At 33.3% G+C, this 23,687-nt stretch overlaps 1 protein-coding gene across 1 annotated transcript in view; it reads right to left on the minus strand.

The window, feature by feature from the left end:
- GMDS (GDP-mannose 4,6-dehydratase) overlaps positions 1-23,687 on the minus strand; it is a 739,822-nt gene that overhangs the window by 587,237 nt on the left and 128,898 nt on the right. Inside the window, exons 2-4 of the mRNA XM_031946945.1 lie at positions 12,503-12,547; positions 4,346-4,433; positions 1,646-1,755 (exon numbers count right to left, since the gene is read on the minus strand). Of these exons, the coding sequence (XP_031802805.1) occupies positions 1,646-1,755; positions 4,346-4,433; positions 12,503-12,547 (243 nt within the window). The remainder of the gene's footprint in view (positions 1-1,645; positions 1,756-4,345; positions 4,434-12,502; positions 12,548-23,687) is intronic.

The following is a 23,687-nucleotide window of genomic DNA, read 5'->3' on the forward strand; positions in this document are numbered from 1 at the left end:
AACAGAAAAACAAAATTCTACAAATACATATTTTTCCCTAGATGATTTTTGTTTAAACAGAGACAAGAAGGATGTGCTTTTCACTGAGGCTAACTCTCACAACAGAAACTCCCTCCACTGATGCAGATTGCCATATCATATGTAATTTAAAATCTGATGGAGAAATACAGGGCCCAAAAAGTTACTCTCATGATAAACACACATATGTTTCAGAGGCAGAACTTGAATCCCAATCCTTCTTGCCTCTAAGGCTGGGTTTCTATTTTCTATGTCACACTGGCTCTTATGCCCTTGCCTTGGGAAACAGATAAAGAAATCAAATCAGAAGATGGGCACCGTCTATCTTTCTATGAGAATAGTCTTTTCCTTTAATTGCCTTTTTTAATTCTGAGGAGTTATTTTAAAAGGATGAAGAGGAAATAGGTGCTAATAAGGCATCATATATATGTATGTGTCAATGTTGTTCACAGTTCAATTTTTAGTCTGAATGGGAAACAGACAGTGCAGTTCAAGGGAAAAATCACTCTCCCAGACTAAAGTGAGTAGCAAAATGTCTTTATCAATTTGTATGTATATGCTACCATTCTGAAAAAAAAAAATTAATCTAATGTTTTATGGAATTATTTTAGACCAATGATTATTCAGAAGAATCATTTCACCACTACATTTCTCACAATTTGCCATATGGATCCATATGATGTTATTTCTTTTTTTTTCCTTTAACAACAGAAACATAGATGATAGATAAATTATATCCTGTCTAGGGAAGATGATAATTATAAACCAGCAACTAATTATGACAAGTTTGCAAAATAAGTATAGTTTTCCCAATTAAAATATATTTCCATATATATATGTACATTAGAAGAGCCATCAATAATCTTAAACAACTTCTAGGACTGGAATTGAATCTCTTATTTTACTTACTCCAATAGTAAGCAATATACTACTAAGGCAATAACCGGGACTGAGAAAATTCCTAGAGCTTTGTGGATAACATTCTCAGGATCCCTGGGATTAATATACCAAGTTTTTGAAAAGTAAATGTGTAAGATATAGAGAGATTACTGGAAAATTTGAGAAAAAGGGCAGGAATTCAACAATAGTTTGTTGAAGCTTGAGGGCAGAAAAAGATGAAATAATTTTCACCAGGAAGGAATAACAGTGAGCACAACAGAGCAAAACTCAGCTTTTCTCAGTCAATATTATTCTTTCAACTAACACTTTAAATGCCTATTAAAAAGAAAACATATTAAGAAAGTCTATGGGTTGAGATTTCATTTTCCAGGATGTTTCCAAAGTATTTTATCTTCAATATAATTTAAAATGACAGAAAATAACAAAAGATCAAAGCTTGGGGCTTACTGTAGAAATGTAATATGAAATAATGCTATTTTAGAATTGGTAGTAACATTTTCTTATACTGTTGAATAAGAAACCACATGTTTAAAAAGAAAATTATTTTAAACAATAATTCCACATTAGTATCACAATTTTCTAATATTTAAAGGCCTTCAATAATTACAAGAAACAACATGAGTGCTCGTTCTGGGAGTGGCTTTCATTCTAGAACTTGCAGTTGCTTTCTATGTCTTTCTACTTTCTACTGTATTTCTACTTGATTAAAATGTAAAAAACTTCTTACTTTGACATGGCTCTGGGCTCCTAAGTTGTAGACTTCTGTAGGTTTCACTTCATTAATTATCTTCACAAGGCAGGTACTGTCCGTGAGATCACCATAATGTAATTTCATATCTTTAGGGTTCAAGAACATACCATTAGGGAAAAAAAAAGGAAATAAGAGAGATTAAGAAAAACTAAAACAGATAAGCATATTTAGAAAGTTTAGAGCCTCCTATGAAATAAGGAAATTTATTTTCATGGGCTCATTAGCAGTAAAATTTAATTGGTACTTTAAAATAACTTACACAGAGGATGTCAAAAGACCCTTTTAAAACTATTATTTTATCACATGCAATTAGTTCAATAAACATTTAGTAAGTTCATATTATATTCAAGGAACTATAATTAAATTAAATAGATGTTTATTAACCTATTATTATGTGCAAGGCAATGAGCCAGATGATATATATAATTCATAACTCACACGTTTCCATTAAAAATTCTAAGAAATATGCTATGTGAAAGCTGAATATTATGGAGGGGGAAAAAAATCCCTATTAAATGTCTATGCCTTTAAATAAGAAAAAAATCACAGCAAGAAAATTGGTCAGGAAAATACTTTTGTACTTGTTCCTAGTTTTTGTTTGGAGGCTCTCAAACTGCTATGAGTATCACTGTTATTATATTATTCTCTATTCCTCCCAAATTCAAAAGAAATAGTTTATAGTCCCTGTTTAGTAAAAGATCTAATTCCAAAAATGACAATCAAAAAGTATTCTACTAAAGGTTCTTCAGGCTACTTAAATGATATACTAGATACATTTAACAATATTTATAAAGGCCTAACTGGTATGAGATAAAATAAAACAGCAGAAAAATGGCTGGAATTGGAATATAGCTCTGCTATATTACAGCTTTGTAGAAGTAGGTGAATCACTTAACTTCACTGGGCCTTAATCTCCTCAATCTCTAAGGTTTCTGTTAACTCTCAATTTATGATTCTATAATTTAAAACATTAATGCATTTACTAATAACTTTTATATTATTTTCAAAACATCTTGTTATTTTCTTGTGCAAGTCAAGAAGTAGCCTAAAAGTCTCCAAGAAGGAAGAAGGAGCAAAAGGATGTTAAATGATTTACCCAAAGTCACAGAGCTAAGGAGTTAGGTTTCATTTATACTTAAGTCTTTAACTCTAAATCCAGCACTCTAGATATTGTGCCAAGAGGAAGATTTCTAAAGCTGGGAATTTCCCCATTGAAAATTTATGAAATACATATGATTAAAAAATACAGAGGGGTTGCAATCTGCTTCTGTGGAGGGACTGAATGCCAATGTAATCACTGATTTATCAGATAACCAGTAAAGCACATAACTCTGAACTACGTCCAGATTCAGAAATAATGATCTTATTCACTTTGCACAAGAATCAGAAACATTTTCAAGGTGAATATTTGACATTTTAAATAAAGTACAATATTTTATGAGTCTTCTATGAGGACTGGGCCTGTAGCTGGAGGAGATAACTAATTTGGATAAAATATAGCCTATGACTTAGGAGACTTAAGTACAGTTAAGTACAGAGACTATATACCAACATAGATAGCTATAGTAGACATGATGTGAGAAACAGAGTAGTGAAATACAAAACAAAATGTTATGTAAGATCTAAAGGTTACAGTCCTCACACATCAGAAAAATCAGGGTAGTCTTCACAAAGAGATAATGCACTTTGAAGCACAGGTTTAAATATTTGGCTATGTCCTCTTCAAGAAAGTCTGACTGCTCTACCTAATGTTGAGATGCTTACAAAGCTAAGGGCATATGGAAATGTGCCCTTATTTACTATGAATGATATCCCTCTTACATTAGGATACTTAATTTTTTAAAATGTATTTTAGTTGATATACTTGCTGATCATATGCTCTTGACTTCATGAATGAATTTAAACTTTTTAAACTAAACATAATAACTTAAGTTTAAAATAAAAGAACAAAAATAATGGGGGAAGGGGGAGGGAGAGAAATAAATGATGCCAATATTTCAAGGATGCAGATGATTTCAACAATGTGGGTATACTCCCAACTGTATACAAACCTTTTATGTTTTAGAAGATGGTTTCTGGTAACTGTGACCAAAAGAGTTTGACTTGGAGACCACCTCTGTGATCATGAACCCTGCAAATTTACTGATAAATTCCTGAGACCATTGAGGTCTATATTCAAAGCCTTTGCAGCTTAGTAGGATCCCAAAGAGCTTATTTTTCATGGGGATAACATTTGAGAAGTCAGAATCACCTCCACATCATGGTGCCACACTGGAGTCAGACTTCAGTAAAGACAAAAAATTAGCATTCTCTATTATTTGTATAAAAGAGACCTCACAGTTTAAAGTGCATAGGTCATCAGATAATCATTATGATACAGTTTTCCACATCAGAGTACATTGTCCTACTTGGGTAGCAAAGCCCCTTCTACCCCAAAAAAGTTCTATTACTTTTAGGAATCCAATCTCAGTTTTATCCTAGGGGGATGTTCTAGCAACTTAAAAGCAGGAAATGTTCTCTTCCTAAGGCATGCAAATAATGAGCAATACAGACAAGTAGTTCAAATATAAATGAGATTTGACAGGAGTGAAAAATGGGTTTTAGATGCTAAATTATTTTTGTCATCCTTTCTAGGTATCCTTGAAAAGAAAATATACATTAGAAAAAAAATCTTACTTCCTTCAATATGAGCCTGAGGGTTCTTATACAGATGTTCAATCCTCCCTGTGTTGAAGGAGCTTGATCGACGTACAATTCCATGGACCTATGTTGTTGTGGTTTTTATAGAAAAGAAAGAAAGTAAATTATATAAAAGAAAAGTATAATATAATGGCATAATATAAAACAGAATAGGACACATCTTTTAAATAAATAAAAAGGTTGACCTTTTTTGAACAAATAATTGGAAATAGTAGCAATGGCTAATTTTCTTTTGGCTGTTCTTCCAGATCTCTCTTCTTAACCTTAAAAAACATACACATACAAACCTCACAGGTAATTGGTTAATTATGTGGTTTCAGAATGAAAGCTTAACTCTAGCTACCACAGGCTAGGATTTTCCAAACACACACACACACACACACACACACACACAGAGAGAGAGAGAGAGAGAGAGAGAGAATATTGCTGACAGGCCTATCTCTGTATTCTGAAACTGAAGACAGACTACATATAGCAGTATCAGTGAGAAAAAACCATCCGCCTATTTAATACATAACAAATCTTCCTTTGGCTCCTAATGCTAACATCCTTTTCCCTACTGCCTTAGACACTGTTTTCTCTGAGAGAGAATATTTCTGGACTTTTAAAGTATGATCAGAGTGTCAGTGTATTTACCAACTAAAATTTGATGTTTTTCATAATAACTTTTCTTTTTCTCCTCTGTAAATTGAAAGATGGCATAAAAGCTTTATGTGATAGAAAAAAGGAAAGGGGTGGATCAGTTATCAAAAATGAGACACACCAGATGCAAGCAGGAAAGAAAAGATTGCTGACATCACAGAATCCAAGTAAGCAGAAGCTTCAGGCAGAATCCTATTCTCTAGAATATATGAGTGAAAAGAGGGCATTTAAAATTTCAACCTTGAATAAACTACAATAATAAAAACAGTTAAAACAAGAATATGTACCAGTGTGATGGTAAAGAAAAGGGGAAATGCTTAAGATCTGATTCTGCTTCCTCCTTAAGCAAAGATTATTCTTTTTGTATTGCCAGTGTTAATGTCAAATTGTCACAAGCTGGATAAATGCCAAGCCTAGAATGGCAGCTTTAATTTCAATATCTGATTTACTTTTAAAGTCTTCCATAAAATATCTAGTAGATTCTTTTTTAAAAAACCATCTTATGACCAGTTCTGATGGACCTGGCTATCCTCAGCAACGAGATCAACCAAATCATTTCCAGTGGAGCAGTAATGAACTGAACCAGCCTACGCCCAGAGAAAGAACTCTGGGAGATGACTAAAAACCATTACATTGAATTCCCAATCCCTATGTTTATGCCCACCTGCATTTTTTATTTCCTTCACAAGCTAATTGTACAATATTTCTGAGCCTGATTCTTTTTGTACAGCAAAATAACGTTTTGGTCATGTATACTTATTGTGTAGCTAATTTATATTTTAATGTATTTAACATCTACTAGTCATCCTGCCATTTAGGGGCAGGGGTGGGGGGTAAGAGGTGAAAAATTGGAACAAGAGGTTTGGCAATTGTTAATGCTGTAAAGTTACCCATGCATATAACCTGTAAATTAAAGGCTATCAAATTAAATAAATAAATAAATAAATAAAAAAAAAACCATCTTAAAGCCTCTTTTTCCAAGCCTACTATTTCTCCCCCCCCCTTTTTTTTTTTGCTGAGGCACTTGGGGTTAAGTGACTTGCCCAAGGTCACACAGCTAGGAAGTGTTATGTGTCTGAGACCAGACTGAACTCACATCCTCCTGACTTCAGGGCTGGTGCTCTTTATCCACTGAACCATCTAGTTACCCCTCCCCATTTTTCAAAACTAGATTAATCTTATATAAAAGTTTGAGACCTCTGTCATTAGAGAAATTGAACAAAAATAATTCTGAATACAAATATTGGTGTCATTTTTATATGTAACACATATTGTACAAAATTTTATATTAACTTAAAACTTTTCAAATCTAAATGTTGTGATGCTAACAGCACTATTTTTCCTTGAAACATTTTAATTTTGCTAATTATAGCTAAATATTCTGTTTGACAATTTAGCCAAAACACTTTTAAAGTATTTTTTTTAAAGGATTAATACCAAAAAAGCTCATTAAATATGATACTTATATGGGGCACAGCTCATTACTCTGAGTTTTCACAACAGAAACATTGAAAACTAAGAAACATTATATAGAATATAGAAAAGGAGAACAGCAAAGGATGAGATGGACAGACAGTTTCATGGAAACAATGAACATGAACTTTGACAGGCTTCAAGTTATAGTGTAAGACAGAAGAGCTTGGCATGCTATGGTCTCTGGGGTCATAAAGAATTGAACATAGCTGAACAACTACAAACCAAATACAACTGTACAGCTTTAAATCACATCTTTTAGAAATATGTACATGGAAAGAAAAAGATCATTAAGTCCTTTGCTTTTATTTTTCCCAAATTTACAAAATATAAACTTATAAACAATTATAATTAATTCACAAGTTAGGGATTTTTAAAAAAAATTCCAAGTACACATATTAAAGTTTTAATCATAAGTTTTCCTCCTCTTGAATTAAGGATTCTCATCACTTAAAGAGAAAATTTCTTTGTCTGGAAAATAAGAAATCAAAAGACTAAAGACAGGTCACCAAACTTTTTGCAATGAAAAGCAATACTAAGATACTACAAACTGTCATATCACATTTTTGACCTTAATCAATAAGATCAAATATTACTATCTCAAAAAGATAAAACATGTGATATGTTTACATATCAATTCTGATACAAGTCAGAGGCGGGTCTTACAAAACATTTATCCATGACATAGATATTATCATAAGCTAAATTTGCAACAGGACTAACCACAGCTGAGGCTTTCTGTGATAGAGGTGAAACAACTGTGTATAAATTTGATAATCTGGTTAAGAATGTAGGATTAGTGAACTTCACTTCTTCTTTATTTCTTTGATAAAGATGGGATTTCTGAATGTTAATGTTTTTAAAGGATTTGGGCTTTGGTTGGGTTTTCTTTTGGAAGGAACAGAGTTGGGGAGAAGGGGTGGAAACTCATACAATAAGTTTTTCCTTTATAACTGAAGGCAATATTTTAAATGATTTGGTCAAAGCATTAAAAAATATAATCATTCAACATCCACAAACTCAAGTAAAATCAATGATCTATTTTAAAATAGATCAGAGTATATGTTTGATGATAAATAAATTTTATGTCATATTCAATTAAGTGGATTAAAAGAAAAATTTCTTAAAGGACTCAATATCAGAGAAAAGTCTATTTGAATTGAACCCCTACAGTCATATTAGACAATAGTTCAAAAAAAAAAAAAAAAAAAAAAGCTTTAATAGTTAATAAAAGAAAAAACTATTTTAATTTAAACTCAAATTCCTGAAAGCACAGATTTCTCTTTGAGGCATATTTTCTTTGATGGATCCCAAAAGCCATACATATCACTTGAGAAGTGTAGAAAAATTCAATAAAAGGGTAAATTAGCAATTCAATTATTGATTTCTGCAAACAAACAGTATGGTAGTCCAAAGGGGATCCTGCCATTTGCTTGAAACACCAGAATATTTGACACAAGGAACAGCCATCCCAAAAAAGGTGAGTCAAATATATGCAACTGACAGGACCTCAATCTAATCAATTTGGGACTTCCTAAATTATCTATTCAGGAAATGGGTTTGCTTTCTAATTTCACTTGCATTCCAATTCATTACAGCACTTCTAAAATCTCCTCCTCTTCCTCCTCCTTAAATTTGCATTTATTTACTTATTTATTTTGAAGGTTTTAATGTTCAAAAGATATATGTGGATAACTTTTCAACATTAATCCTTGCAAAACCTTGTGTTCCAATTTTGCCCCCATCCTCTCCCCTAGATGGCAAGTAATCTAATATATGCTAAAAAGGGTAAAATATATGTTAAATCCAATATATGCATACTTATTTATACAATTATCTTGCTGCACAAGAAAAAAATTAAACCAAAAAGAAATTAAAATGCAAGCAAACAACAACAAAAAGAGTGAAAATGCTATGTTGTGATCCACACTAAGTTTCCACAGTCCTTTCTCTGGGTACAGATGGCTCTTTTCATTACAAGATCATTGGAACTAGCCTGAATCATTTTATTGTTGAAAAGAGCCATGTCCATCAGAATTGATCATCATGCCTTGTTGTTGGCATGTGCAGTGATCTCCTGGTTCTGCTCATTTCACTTAGCATCAGTTCATATAAGTCTCTCCAGACTTATCCCGCTGACCATTTCTTATAGAACAGTAATATTCCATAGCATTCATATACCATAATTTATTCAGCCATTCTCCAACTGATGTGCGTGCACTCAGTTTCCAGTTTCTTGACACTATGAAAAGAGCTTCCACGAACATTTTTGCACAGGTGGGTCCCTTTCCCTCTTTTAAGATCTCTAGTAAAAACACTGCTGGATCAAAGGAGATGTATGTTTTGATAGCCCTTTGGACATAGTTACAAATTGACATCCAGAATGGTTGGATCAGTTCACAACTCCACCAATAATGTATCAGTGTCCCAGATTTCCCTCATCCCTTCCAACATTTATCATTATCTTTTCCTGTAATCTTAGTCGATCTGAGATGTATGTAGTTGTACCTCAGAGTTATTTTAATTTGCATTTCTCTGATCAATAGTGATTTAGAGCACCTTTTCATGTGACTAGAAATAGTTTTAATTTCTTCATCTGAAAATTGTCTGCTCATATCCTTTGACTATTTATCAGGTGAAGAATGGCTTGAATTCTTATACATTTGAGTCAATTCTCTATATATTTTAGAATTGAGATCTTTATCAGAACCTTTGAATATAAAAAATGTTTTTCTAGTTTATTGCTTCCCTTCTAATCTTGTCTGTATTAGTGTTACATGAACAAAATCTTTAAACTTAATGTAATCAAAATATTTATTTTTTGTTCAATAATGATTTCCAGTTCTTTGGCCACAAACTCCTTCCTTCTCTACAGATCTGAGAAATAAACTATACTTTGTTCTTTTAATTTGCTTATCATATCACTCTTTATGGCTACATCATGAACCCATTTTGACTCTGTCTTAGTATAGAGTGTTATATATGGGTCAATGTCTAGTTTCTGTCATACTAGTTTCCAATTTTCCCAGCAGTTTTTATCAAATAGTGAATTTTTATCCAAAAAGCTGGGGTTTGTGGGTTTGTCAAACACTAGATTACTATAGTTGCTGACTATTTTGTCCTGTGAACTATTCCACTGATGAACTATTCTATTTCTTAGTCAGTACCAAATGGTTTTGATGACTGCTGCTTTATAATATAGTGTTAGATCTGGCACAGCTAGGCCACATTCATTTGCATTTTTTCCATTAATTGTCTTGAAATTATTGACATTTTTTTCTTCCAGATGAACTTTGTTATTATTTTTTCTAGATCCATAAAATAATTTCTTGGGAGTTTGATTGGTAAGACACTGAATAAGTAGATTAATTTAGATAGTAGTGTCATTTTTGTTACATTAGCTTGACCTACCCATGAGCATTTGATATTTTTCCAACTGATTAGATCAGACTTTATTTGTGTGGAAAGTGTTTTGTAGTTGTGTTCATATAGTTCCTGACTTTGCCTTGGCATGTAGATTCCCAAATATTTTATATTATCATCGGTTATTTTTTAAATGCTGATGATTTATGAGGATACAAAATAAATCCACATAAATCTTCAGCATTTTAAAAATAACTGATGATAATGAATAGTCTTCTTGAAAGACAACCATGACATAGATTCAAGTTTTACTCTATTACTTATAATTTTGAAAACCAATTTGTAATTTTTCAAGTCATGTTTTATATGCATTTTACTAGTTTCCAGATGGAGTAGAATCTTTTCAAGGGTAAAAACTATTTCACAAAAATGGTGACCTCAGAGTTGAAAGTAACCCTAAACCATAGGTCATGAAAAGATGTCTACAAGAATACCTCCAAAACAATCCTGAAAAGAAGATCTTCAGCCTCCTCTGGAGGACATTCAGAAATTGGAGAAACCATGATTTTCCCAAGAGCCTGTTTCCACTTTAGGAAAATTTTCATTTTAAGGAAGATTTTTTTCTTACATCCAACCAAAATTTGGTTATCTTGGAGTACCCACTACTCTAAGTTTTACTCTCTGTGCCCAAACAAAAAAAGAAAATCAAAAACTTGAACTATATGAAAGGAGTTATCATGACCCTCCCATCCCCAAAGTCTTCCTTTCTCAAGAAAAATTATTCTCAATTCTTCAACGAATCTTAGAATAGTATATGTGAGTCTCTACTCCATAACAATATAATGCATGTAAAGTGCTTTGCAATCTTAAAGTAATATACACACATTTAGAATGGATATATCTATGTACTGCTACAATTCACATTAGGGCCTCCCAAAAAGGGTTCAGAAAGTAATAAGAGGAGGTGGGTTGGAACTTCAGCAGGCAACCTGTCTAACCAGCTGCTCTCTAAGTTCTGAGGAGATGTTAGATTAAATCAGAAAGCAAATTACCCAGAGAACTTGAGCCTTTTACCTTGGGAAAAAAAAAAAAAAACTGACTAAAGATCTTAAAGATCTTCCCCCCACTACCTCCCCTAGATGGCAAGTAATATGTTAAACAAGTTAAAATATATGTTAAATACAATATATGTATACATATTTATACAATTATCTTGCTGCATAAGAAAAATCAGATCAAAAAGGGAAAAAATGAGAAATAAAATGCAAGCAAAGAACAATAAAAAGTGAAAATGAGTAGCTATGTTCTAAGGCTGAGTATTAAATTTGGTAAAACTAAAATTGAAGATAGAATTAGAAACAAGGAATAGAAGGTATTGATTGACAAAGAAATTCAGTAAAAGGAAAAAGTCCCTGACAACTAAAACCAAATGAAATTGTAATGTGCTGTCTCTGGCAGTAACTCCTCCTAACTTAAGGTATGAAAGCAGAGGCATGATGATGACCATTTGCTGGGCATGCTGTAAAGAGATGTATATTTCCAATTCAAGAAACTTTTATTGACCATTTATGTGCAATATACTAGCAATACAAATATTGAGCAGGTGTTGCTTTTCAGAAGGAATCCATGGTTGTGGGTGGGAGAGAAGGAGGGATCAGAGGAACTGTGAAGACAATTAATGAGGGGGAATGTGAATCAACAAGATAGACAGTATTATCAAGAGACATGGAAAAGAAATAATATATTTCTACATAGACTGCCATGATTTGTAGCATGTAAAAGGTTTTGGGGTTTTAAAAAAAATCTCTTTGGTTTTTAATACATTTTAAATTTAACAAATTTAATTTGGTACATTTAGGAAATGTATCTGCAACTAAAATGTTTCTAATAGATATACAATCCAACATTTTTCAACGCAAACATTTACAGAGTATCAAAATACATGAGCCATCCTATACGTTTCCACATTTATACAGAATAACAATCTGGGGTGTTATTAACATAAAAGGAACTCTTACAATTAATTATCCATGCATAACAATATTAAAACAAATGCAACATGACAAACTGCTGATATCAAATAGGTAAATAAAACTTATTTTGTAAGCACTGAAATTGTAAAATTAAGAACACAGAATACAATATGTTAATTAAGAACAAAGAATACAACAAATACAACAAAACACTTCTCAGGATTGCCATAAAAATAAGAGGCTCAAATAAATAGAAGCAGCAACTTCTAGGTTTAAAATTTTCATATTAGTCTAATACAGATTAGGCAGGGTTTTATTGCTTTATGCAAATTCCGAATTAAAAGTGACTTCATTGTGAGTGTTTTTTAAGTGATGTATTACATCATAAATTATCCCTTAATTCTTTTCAGCTTTGACTTGCATAGGTTTGCTGCTTTATCTGAGACTGTGGGAAGTGTGCAGAGCAGTTAAAACCCCAGGAGCAGAGGGAAGCCACCAGTGGACACCAGAAGATAAATAGCACAATGAGCTGGCATGATTACAGGCCATTCTTTAATAGAGCTTTGATTTGTTATCAGAGTTCCAGTGGAAAACACGCACACTGGAGGACAGCAGCAGAGGAAGCAAGAGACTGCTGGGTCCAATGATTCCATCAGCTATGCTTGCTCATTTAGTCACTCACCTCATAACCCTTTTCCAGAAGGAATTCAGCCAAATACGAACCATCCTGGGAAGAGAAAAGAAATAGGAAAATGTTAGATATATAATGGTAAGCATGGCCATTTGCAAAAGACCAAACACTTCAAGAAAAGCATTTTTTAACTATAACAGTTGATGAAATTAAAATGAGAGCCATCTTCCTCTTTTTAATTAGGAGAAAACTAATTCCTCTGTCTTTTAAATTAATGATTTAGACAGGTCATACACAATGACTATCATATATAAAAATGATGGATACTCCAGTAACATTAATGCTCAGCAATTGTTTATGAAAATCTAAAAAAAATAACTATGACAGATAGGAAGATGTCAGTCAAAATAGTAATTTTTAAAATTCCTTTTGTAATATCTTAAGATATTTTCAAGGACTATAATCAACAATGAACATTTATTAAGCACTCAGTGTGTAGAACCATAGGATCCTAACTGTAGAGGAAGAGGAACCCATTTAGTTCCTTGTACGAGGTCATATCCATGTCAGGAAGCTCTGAGTTCTGATCCAAAGAAGTTGTTGTTCCTACCACTGTACTACATTGATACCAGTGGTAGAAATGCCACATTCTTATCCTGTTCCACTAGGAAGGATGCCATCTGAACACTGATGAGTATATTATAAGGATAGAGGCAAAGTTGAATAAGGCAAAGGATACACACTCTGGGAAATTTTAAGAAGGAAAAGAACCTTTGGAAGGGAAAGAGGCTTAATAGACATGGTAGCACAGAAAGTGAGTCTTGAAGGAAGAAGATTCAGGAATGCAGAGATAAGATGAGAACTTATTCCAGGTAAAAAGAAATGTAAGACGTAGGGGGCAGTAAATCAAATTCAAGGATAACAGAGCAATCTGGCTAAAGCATAGAGTACACGAAAGGGAGTAATATGACAAAACTGAAAAGGTACATTAGGGACAGATGGTTTTTGAACTTTAAGGAGTCTATATTTTGCCCAACAAGTCAGTAGTTCCCAACTTAAGGACCTCATTCCCAAAGGATACAATTGCACTAACTACATCTCCCTAATTAAAAAAGCATTCACTCTGTGCAAAGAACTGAAGATACTTTAAAAAAAAAAAAAAAAGCAAGTACTTCCTGTTCACAAGAGGCTTAATAGAAGATGATTAAGTAAATACACACTCTTTAGACTGAATAAATGTTTCACACATATACTTATTACTGTATTTCAAATACAGGGAGATGAAAGAGAAAATGAAATACAAATTCATTTGAAGGCATTACTAAATTCATAGTAGCTATTTATCATTATATCTCAAATTATACCAAAAACATTGCTATCATGTTGGAGTTAGAATATTTCTTAAATATTGTAAAGGAATCATCAAACTCAAAAAAGTCTGGGGACCATTTCCTTAGATAATAGGGGGTCATTTCAGTTTTCTGAGCAGGATAGTAAAATTAGTAGGCTTATGTAATAAAAAAAAAAAGATAATTTCGGGCATTGAGGGGATTGGGGATTATTTATATATTTTTTCAATCAGCAAATACCTATCTTTTCTCCCTTAATCCTCAAATAAGAACAAACAAAACAAAACAAAACAAAATCCTTGTTATAAACAACTACAATCAAATAACAAATTTCTGCCTCGATCGTACCATCAAAAAAAAAAAAAAAAATGTGTGTGTGTGTGTGTGTATCTAAACATCTCCCCATACACATATACACATAAATGCATACACACACACACACACACACACACATATACATACATATATACATACTCCTTCACCTCTCTGGCAGAAAATAAGTATTGTATATTCATCATTAGTCCTCTTCAATTGTTAAGTGTTACACTGACCATCACACTCAGAATTCAGAAAGATCATTTTGGAAACAATGTAAAGGACATATGAGGAAAAGGAAAGAATAGAGACAAAGTGTCTTGTTTGGCAACTGTTACAATACACCAAATAAGTGAAGGGAAAATGAAATATGCAATTAACAAACAGGCTGGGTTAGAGAAAGGAAAACCTAGGAAGAGAGATACTAATTTAGAGGCTATTATAATAGGCCAGATAAGAGGTAAAAATAGTAAAGTTTCTTTAAAAATCCACACAAAATATATGTTCCAAAGTTGTAAAATTAAGCAAACAGAAAAAAAAGATGTTAAAAGTCAGGAAATCATTGTTCTAAACAATGACTTCAATACTATTAAAAAATTACATACCTTCCTTCGAAAATAATATTTCTCAATCAAAAATAATCTGACATTTTTCAATCCCTAATATTTTTTTCAGCATTTAGTAGTTTCCTTTCCTTCGAACCACTCCCAATTTTTATAAAACCACAGAGGTGAGAAACCCTAACTATCCAAAACCTTAAAATATAAATTTGAATTTTGTTTAAAACCAAGAAAGAAACAGAAGGGATAGTACCATTTTCTTTAGATTCTTCAGCCACAGTTTTGAGCCTCAAAAGTTCTGACAAAATATTCTAGAGAACGAATGTATATCAGTCATTTTGTTTAAAACTGGAATCTGAGATGTAGGAGCTTTGAAAATGACAAGGATAGCAGAAGAGGGTTTATTACATCAATGCAGGAATCCTACATAAATCCAGGCAGAATAACAAGCACATTATATGAGGGACACATTTTGTGGTTCTTTTAAAACTCTACCAGATTTTCTTCTGATTCTGTGACATAAATATTCTGGTTTATAGACTTTTGTGGAAAAAGAGTTTTCCTCCCACTCATAGGATATATTCACTATCACATGTTTTTTATATGCCCAGAGTGCAGCAGAAATCAAATTATGATACTGACTGATTTAGACCATGACAAGCCAAGTCTGCCCATGCTACCAACGGAAATGTTAAAACAATCAATCATTCCATAAATCTAAGAATAAGAAAAAGTTTCTGTAGAGAAGCGTTTATAATTTTTAAAACATATGGTAGAAAAATCTTGGAAAGAAGATCTTTTTCTTTTTTAAAGCAAGTAATCTTGTAATTTACACATTTTATAATTCTCTTGGATTGAAAAAAGTAAAAATGCTCTGTTTTACCATAATTTCATAATCTGTTTAAAAAAAAAAAGCAGAGGTGAAAGTGCTAATGCTTCAGAGAGAGAAAAAGAAAAGGGGGAAGGGGAGAAGCTGTGATTATTTAGAGAGTTGATGTGAAACAGACGTGACCAGGATTGAACCCTGTCAATAAGGTCTTGTTCTTCTCACCCAGCCCGTTTCTCAAACTTTCCAACCACACTGGAACATTCTGAACCAGCAGTGGCATTCACTTCCTCGGTACTTCCTTTCCAGGTCTATCAAGTGATAGGGGCACAAGCTTCACAATGAGTGGGAAACAGGCAGTAAGTGGGAATGCTACTGATTTCTGGCTCTAACACAGCACAACTGATTGACTGTCTGGTAATCATCGTATACAATACAGATTGATGTGACCCAGCACAGAGATAAAGTATCATGGCAAGTCAAAAGTTTTGCAAAACAAGTGTTGTTGTTTTTTCCTGCTTTTTTCAGAGTAGCAGCTGTCAGTGAATACTGTCAGCTGACCAGTGATTAAAATGTCATGAAAGTTTAGAGGCTATAATCAGCATTAAACTTTGGCATTATTATGCTTAGTGAGACTCAGAGACTTTATCACACTTCTCCCTCCTCTTGAGCCAAAAAGTCAGAAATCCCCAAATACAAGAAATTGCAAAAACACACAGGCTTACTTTTCATATACATCTACTTGCTCCGATTTCTTTATACGGTATCTTAAATTACTGCTCATTTTTATAGCATGATATAATCACCCTACAGTTGCATATTTAACTCATAAACTTTAGAACTCTTTTTGCCCCATCTGCTCCACCATATATACATAGATATAACTTAGATATGAAGAGAAATATAATGTGTAAAGGTCCCATGTTTTCCATACCTTATAAGCCCTATATTTTGCAAAGCTAGTAGCTGGTTATTTGGGAAAAGATGCTTAGAAAGTGATAAAGCCCTAAAAAAAAAACCCTGTAAATCTGATGAACTCCATTACTCCTTTTGGCTTCTAAGCCAAAAAACTCAAGATGATAGTTCTTTCAAATATTTGAAAGACAACTATGAAGGTCCATCTGTTTTCTCAGGGATAAGGATTACCATTTCTTTCAATTCACCTGACATGGTTGGCAGTCCACCACCCCATCCTGTCTGACCTCATCTTGATCTTCAATGTTCTAAAATTTGGTGCCCAGTCTCAATCAATAAGCAAACATTTATTAAGCACCTAACATATATCTCATATACTGTATTAGGATATAAACGCAAAGAATGAAAAATTTCAAAGTAAAATTCACTTAGCATATATAATTAAATACTATATATGATGATATCTTACATCATATATAATAAAATGTATTATTATTATTATTATACGTGTCAATCTACTAAAATGGCATGATAATTTTTCAGATTCCATAAAATTATAATTTTGAATAATTTTAAATATTTTTAGAATCAATAACATCATTTGGTTCCACATTTGGAACAAAACTACAGTTGTTGTAAGGACCCATCATGCCTAGGCTTTAAAGAAAGCACTTTTGCCCACTAACTATAGTTAAATGCCCAAAGTCATTGTGGTACAAATAATTATTACTTGCTAATGCCATTTTAGACTCAGAACTTTTTCCTCTAAGTTCCCTAAAAGATGATACAAAGAAAAAAAAAAAGCCAAAGGAAAAAAAAAAACTACTGTTTTAACTCTGAAACACTCACAATGGATCTAATTAAATCACTTTTCAGCACTTTTTGTATCACTTCTACATTCAAAACAGTCCCTTGCTGCTTTGTCTTATACATATGACTCACACAGAAAAAGAGAATGCAGCAACAAGAACATGCTAGTCCATCTGCCCACTTGCCAGCTTATCTGCTAGATGGAACTTCATTCTGTTTTTTAGCAGCATCAAGAACAAAGTCTCCTTGAACACAAACCATGTGGTTGAACACAAACCTCAAAGACTTCAGTTTCACAAGTCAGTCCTTCAGAATTTCAAGTGATCAACAAAGCTAAGGGCCTCCGTAGGAATTAGGACATCTAAATTGTCTTTCATTGTAGCACCAATAATTTTTTCAGTGCATGACTGGTACTTTTTTTGTCCTTTTTTTAGTGTCATGTTCCTCTGGGAGTCTTATGAAGCCTTCTCAGAATGATGCTATTAACTGTATGAAATAAATTGCATACAATTTACAAAGGAAAACATTTGTGTTGAAATGAAAATGTAATTTCTACCCATACAAATACATAGATAACCTGAAACTTATCTGTGGATTCTTTGTGGGTTTGTGGATGCAGGGTAAAGAGCTTTTGTGTCTCCTTTTGTGCCTGTGGCCAATTTTGCTTTTTAAAACATTTTTCTCCTCATTAGCTTCTTGTATTTTCTTTTGTACCATTCTCAATTCTCTTCCTATTTTCCCCTCTATTTCTCTCATTTGTTATTTAAATACGAGTTTAGAGTTTTTCCCAGCTGAAACCAATTTTTTTTTGGAGGCTTTGGATTAAAAACTTTAACTTTGTTATCTTCTTCTAAATATGTTTTGATCTTCCTAGAAGCCACCAATACTGTCACTGATTCAGAAGTACCTATACTTGTTCTTGTTTTGCCTATGTTGGGCTGGAACTGGGATTGGAGCTGAGACCAGAGCTAGGCCAGGGGTGTGCTGGCTCAGCCTGCACTAGCATTGTGCTTTAGACTTTTTGTGTCACAGACCTTTCTTGATGACCTTCTAAATTGTTTTTGGCTGGAAAATGCTCTACTCTATCTCTTGAGGCATTCTTTCACTCTACAATTTGTTTAGAATTGTTATTTAAAGGAATTTGGAGCTGTTTGGGGGAGAGCAAGGTGACTTCCTGCCTCACTCTGCCATCTTGGCTCCACCTTTGTAAAGATGTCTTTGGATACAGATCATCAGAACGTTTGAGTTTCCTCCTAAAATAAACCTTGATTTAAAGAGCATGAGAAAATTGGTATTAAAGAAGCAGACCTAGCAAACTGGGGCACATAGATGACTCATGGATAAAGCAAATTTGGAATATCTGAGTTCAAATCAGATCTCAGACATTACTAGCTTTGTGACCCTAGACACATTATTTAACTTCTGCTTCAGTGACCTCATCTATGAATAGAAATAATTACAGCACCTACCTCTCACAGTTATTATGAGGATTAAATGAGATAATTTTAGAGTACTTACCTCAATGCTTGGCACATAATAGGTGCTTGGTAAATGCTAGATGTTATTATTAATGTTTGCTATTAAATTGTATACTCAGTCTGAGTAGGCACTGGATTGTACCACCAACTTCTAGCAGAGGGACAATAATGACAAGTCCTAATAAATGCTACATCTCATTAACACTATTATGAGGTTCCAATGAATCTGCACAAAGAAAACATAGTGGAAAGAGGGAAGAGAAGTACAATCAAACCCACTCAAACAGGACATCTGAGAATAGTTTTTAAAAGTATAAGCATATCACAATCAAATCAAAAGTAACTGACAACCATTCAGGTCCTCAACTCTAATAAATATCAGATTAGACAAGGAGTTTTAATTTAAGATGTTCTTTAAAATATATAATTGATAACTGTAATTCAGTACAGTGTAATCAATTTCTTTTTTGATCATTTTATTTTATGCATTTAAAAACATTATTCTAAAAATGGTCCACAAGTTTCACCCAACTAGATATCCAGGACACTAAAAATGCTAAGAAACCTTGGATTAAACTAAAATTCCTTCCAACTCTGAGTTGTAATAATTTTAAGGACCAACAAAAGTTGTCATTCTAGTCATGGAACTGCTTTTCTATGTGGCCTATGGAATCAATTTCACCTTTCATTGAAGAGACAATATGAATTCAGAGGAAATAAGAGCTGTTTTCAAGTACATGAAGAGCTGCCAAAGGTTGACCTTGGAGGGCAGAATCTAGAGTTGCAGGTGAAAACTGCCAAGAGAGTGATTTAGGTTAGTCCTAAGGAAAAACTTCCTAAAAAATAGAGCTAATCAAAGGTAAAATGAACTGCCCTGGAGGCAGTGTCTCTCTCAGAAAATGTTGAGAAGGGATGAATATCACCTTCTGTGAAGATCAGATTCTACACCAAATCAGGAGAGTATCACTCTCCTGAGCTCTTCGTGGAAAATGCTGATTAGCCACTTGCTGGGAAAATGTAGATGGTAAGTATTCTTTTTTAGGCACTAGCTGGGTTAGATGAGCTCTGAAGTTCCTCCCAAATCAGATTCTTTGTGATATAAAATGATTTCACACAGTACTAGGTTTTTAGTTGTTTCACAATTTTCTTAAATTGTGATGGAATACTATGGCAAAAAGATCAACCTAATTCTTCCTCTCTGAATACAAAAAACTCTAGAAGGAAGAGATTAAGTCAAATATCCCCCCCCCCCCAAACAAAATAAGCTAATATGGACTCCCAGCCATTCTTCTTGGAGAAATAAAGACATTGCTAGATTGTAAGTTACTTTTATTACTAAGAGACTTGCATCTATTCAGCATAGTTGTAAAATGAAAGTATCTACCTCAAAAAATGAAGAAAGTATTTATGAAGTACTTATGCAGAAAGATGATATTAGCAAATAATAATTAATGGGAATAATGTACTATAAAAGCCTGTTTTAAGAATTCATAATAAGTTATAAAACTTAATTTCAAATGCTGTTCACAGTTAAGATGGTATGCTTCTGAATTAACATGTCGTGCAGTTGCTCACAAAGATCATTTATTTCACTTATTTCACCTATCCATTTGCTCTGCAGTGACAACTTGAATCAGGTGATCTGCTGAAATGCTCAAATTTATCAAAGATGACAGCAGTTCTCTTGCCAAAAATAATAGCATCCAGTTAACTCATGAGTTGCTAATAGTTGATAAACTGTCAAAGTGGTGACAGCAGAAGTTTATGATGAGGCCATCTTACACAGTGTCAACCCTGCCTTAAAGGACAGGGCTCACGATAATCATAGTAGTGAATTACTCCTGTGTCCCTCCAGTTATAATAAAATATCAAGGAGGAGAATTGACATGAGTAGAAACAAGCTTCTCAGCTGATCCCTGCTAACAGGATAAAGCTGAGGCTGCTAAGTTACTTGACTTTAAGAATTCTAAGGTATAATAAAACTAAAGTTGATTGAGCATCTGTACCAAAAAAGGAACTAATATGGTGTGCCTCTAATATCAGGGAGCCTAAAGGGAGGTGAAAACAAAGCAAGTTTCCATTCAAATCAGCATGGATTAAGTATAGTTTCAAAGTGGGAGAGATAAGGAAGATAAGGGGGGGGGGGGGAGGAGAAGAAGGAGAGAGAAGAAAGAGGAATCAGGAGAAAAAGGTGAAGAGAAGGAAAAAGAGAAAGAAAAGGAGAGAGAAAAAGAGAAAAGAAGAATGAGAACAAGAAGCAGCAGAAGCAGTAGACAGTAGCAAGCCCTGCGTATTTGTGGCTTAAATATGGACTGGAATTTGAGTGTGTGGAAAATGGAGAGTTAATGTTTCATGTGAGTGACAGTGTGGGAGCTACAGCAATCTTTATGTCTCAATGGTTCATTGTTTCAATACAATTCCTTGTTTCAGGTTCTCAGGTGAATCCTCAGAAGATTCGGGTTAGGCCTGTGGGTGAAGCTCCATTAGAGATCATCAGTATCAATGAAAGGCTGGGAAGGAACTGGGAAGACAGGCTCGCTGGCCTGAGTTGAGAACCAGTGGCTCTTAATTTGGGGATAGTGAGGGAAGAGTTTATTGTGGCAAACTTTTGGCAAATGTAACTGTTCTGAGACCTCCATAGTGTCCAAATGGGAAAAAAAGAATACTGGAGGTGGTGCAAACAGAAATAAAGCCAGGATAATTGGGGGTCAAGGGGTGAGGAGGGCAGCAGGAGAAAATGTTGAGAAGGGATAAATGTCACCTTCTGTGAAAAGATCAAATTCTATAACAACTCAATTAGTATTACCAAATAACCCAGTTTTTAGAAAGATACACAGGCTTTGGAGTCAAAGGAACTAAAATCAATTCCTGTTTCTTTCATTTATTACCTGTGTGAGCTTGAGCCAGTCATTTAACTTTTGTAGGCCAGTTTTTTCTTATTTAAACCAAACAGTTTGGACTAGATTATCTCTAAGGTTCTTTCCAGCCCTAATTCTACAAAACACAATTTCTTATATTATTTTGATAACCATTATGTTTACTTATGATTCATTCTGTATTAGCATTAATTTTGAGGATATCTTTCAGTCATAGCTTAGTTTCAAAGAATTCACATATGCTTTATAAGGAAATGAGTAACTCAGATGATGATGAACTTTTTTTTTTTTTAGTAATAAGCTTTCCGCAAAAGAGGTAGGCTTTATCTAAAAAAAAAAAAAGCAGGAATTGTCCATTTGGAAAACTGTTTAATGTTTTTATTCAGATCTTTACTCCATCTTAAAAGTCATCTCTTATACCCCCCCCAAAAAAAATCATTTTCAAAATATTTTAAAATTCTAGGTAGTTTCAATTCTCTTATTCCAACTGAATTTGTCCATTGTCAAATTGGCCATGGTAGTTTTTTACTCCTGACCTGATTAAAATTTCATTAAAAGGGAAATTTTACTACATGAAGGTCTTTGTTCAAGGTGAAATAGCACAAGCCAACTATCTTCATTTCAGTATAGCGGCACAGACAGTTTCTAGAGTTTAGACAGAAGGTTCCCAGGAATTGGAGGGGTGGAGTGGGGAGAGGAGGGAGAGGGAGGAAGGAGTATCCTTTATATGTACCATCTCCAAGAAAGTTTTTCTGATCTCCTATGTTTGGAAGTGACTGCTGTCAAAAACAAGGACTGTTTCCTTTTACCTCTCTTATGTCTTTTGTATTTAATATATAATAGTTTATACCATAATCATTTAGGTATATGGTCAGCATCTTAGTGGGAATGTCTTATCTTTGTATCTCCCTCACAACCAAGAAACATTAAATAGATAACAATTTCTGTTGATTTGAATGTTGATGGGGGAAGCAAAGGTACTGGGGATCTTCTAAAATGAAAGCAAAATCATTTATATGTTGAATGAGAGTAAGGTAGCCTAAGAAAGGGAAAGCATATTCAAAGTAAGATCACTATGGATAATAGTGATAATAATAATGATAAATGATTCAACTAAAATCGATTCAATAATATGTATAAAAACTTTCCCTAGATCATGGGTGGTATAGGACATAAAATAAAAATAATAATGCATGATACTCAAAGTATCCTCCAGCAAAAAATAAATCATTTTTGTAAGTTTTCATTTTCTTCAAGATTGGCCTTTCTAATAGAATTTCTATCTAATCCTTGTAGTCTTCATTTTTATAAGTTCCTTTAGGTTTATGATTTTAAAGTTTAATTTTTTTTTTTCCTTTTCTCTTTCCTTCTAAAAATAGCCATCCATTTCAAGTGAGACAGTGAGCAACTTGAGGACAGAAACTATTTTTTGCCTTTCTTTTTATTCCCAGGGCTTAGTAAGCACAGTACCAGACATAGTAGGCACTTAAATCAAAGCTTTTGGACTTGTGAACCTAAATGGACTTAAATATAAATGGCAATGTCTCATTTAGTCTGTTGGTTGTAGAAAAAGTAAAAGGTTTGGTTTTTTTTTTCTTTTAAGTGTTTTTGCCATGACTGAAAAAGCCCTTTTATTTCTTCTTGTGCTGTTCTCCACAAACTGATGTTATTATTTTCAATATGATCAGTAAATATAAAATGGATAAAGTCTTGATAAAAATATCTGTCGCTCTGAATTACTCATAATAGTAAATTTCATTGTTGGCTAAAGCAGTATTATTACCATGGGCTAAGAAATATTCTGCTTGTTCAAATAATATTTCTGAAAACTGACCTAAATTATAGATCAATATCATTAATCGAATTCTGAGTATATAACATATTACAATAAACACTGTGGAGCAAGGATTCTGTGTGTGTGTGTGTGTGCTTGTGTGTGATTGCTCTATTATTTGAAAAAAATCTCCAAATTTCATTTCACAGAATACTGCAACCAATAGACTTTATAGCATAAGCAAGTTCACACATGGCCAGGAGTATATTAAGCAGGTGATTTATATAGGTAATAAAATTCTTGCCATCAAAAACACAAGTTCTAAGAATGAAA

This window comes from Sarcophilus harrisii, chromosome 1 (genome assembly GCF_902635505.1).
Source record: "Sarcophilus harrisii chromosome 1, mSarHar1.11, whole genome shotgun sequence".
In the NCBI taxonomy this organism is placed as follows: Eukaryota; Metazoa; Chordata; class Mammalia; order Dasyuromorphia; family Dasyuridae; genus Sarcophilus; species Sarcophilus harrisii.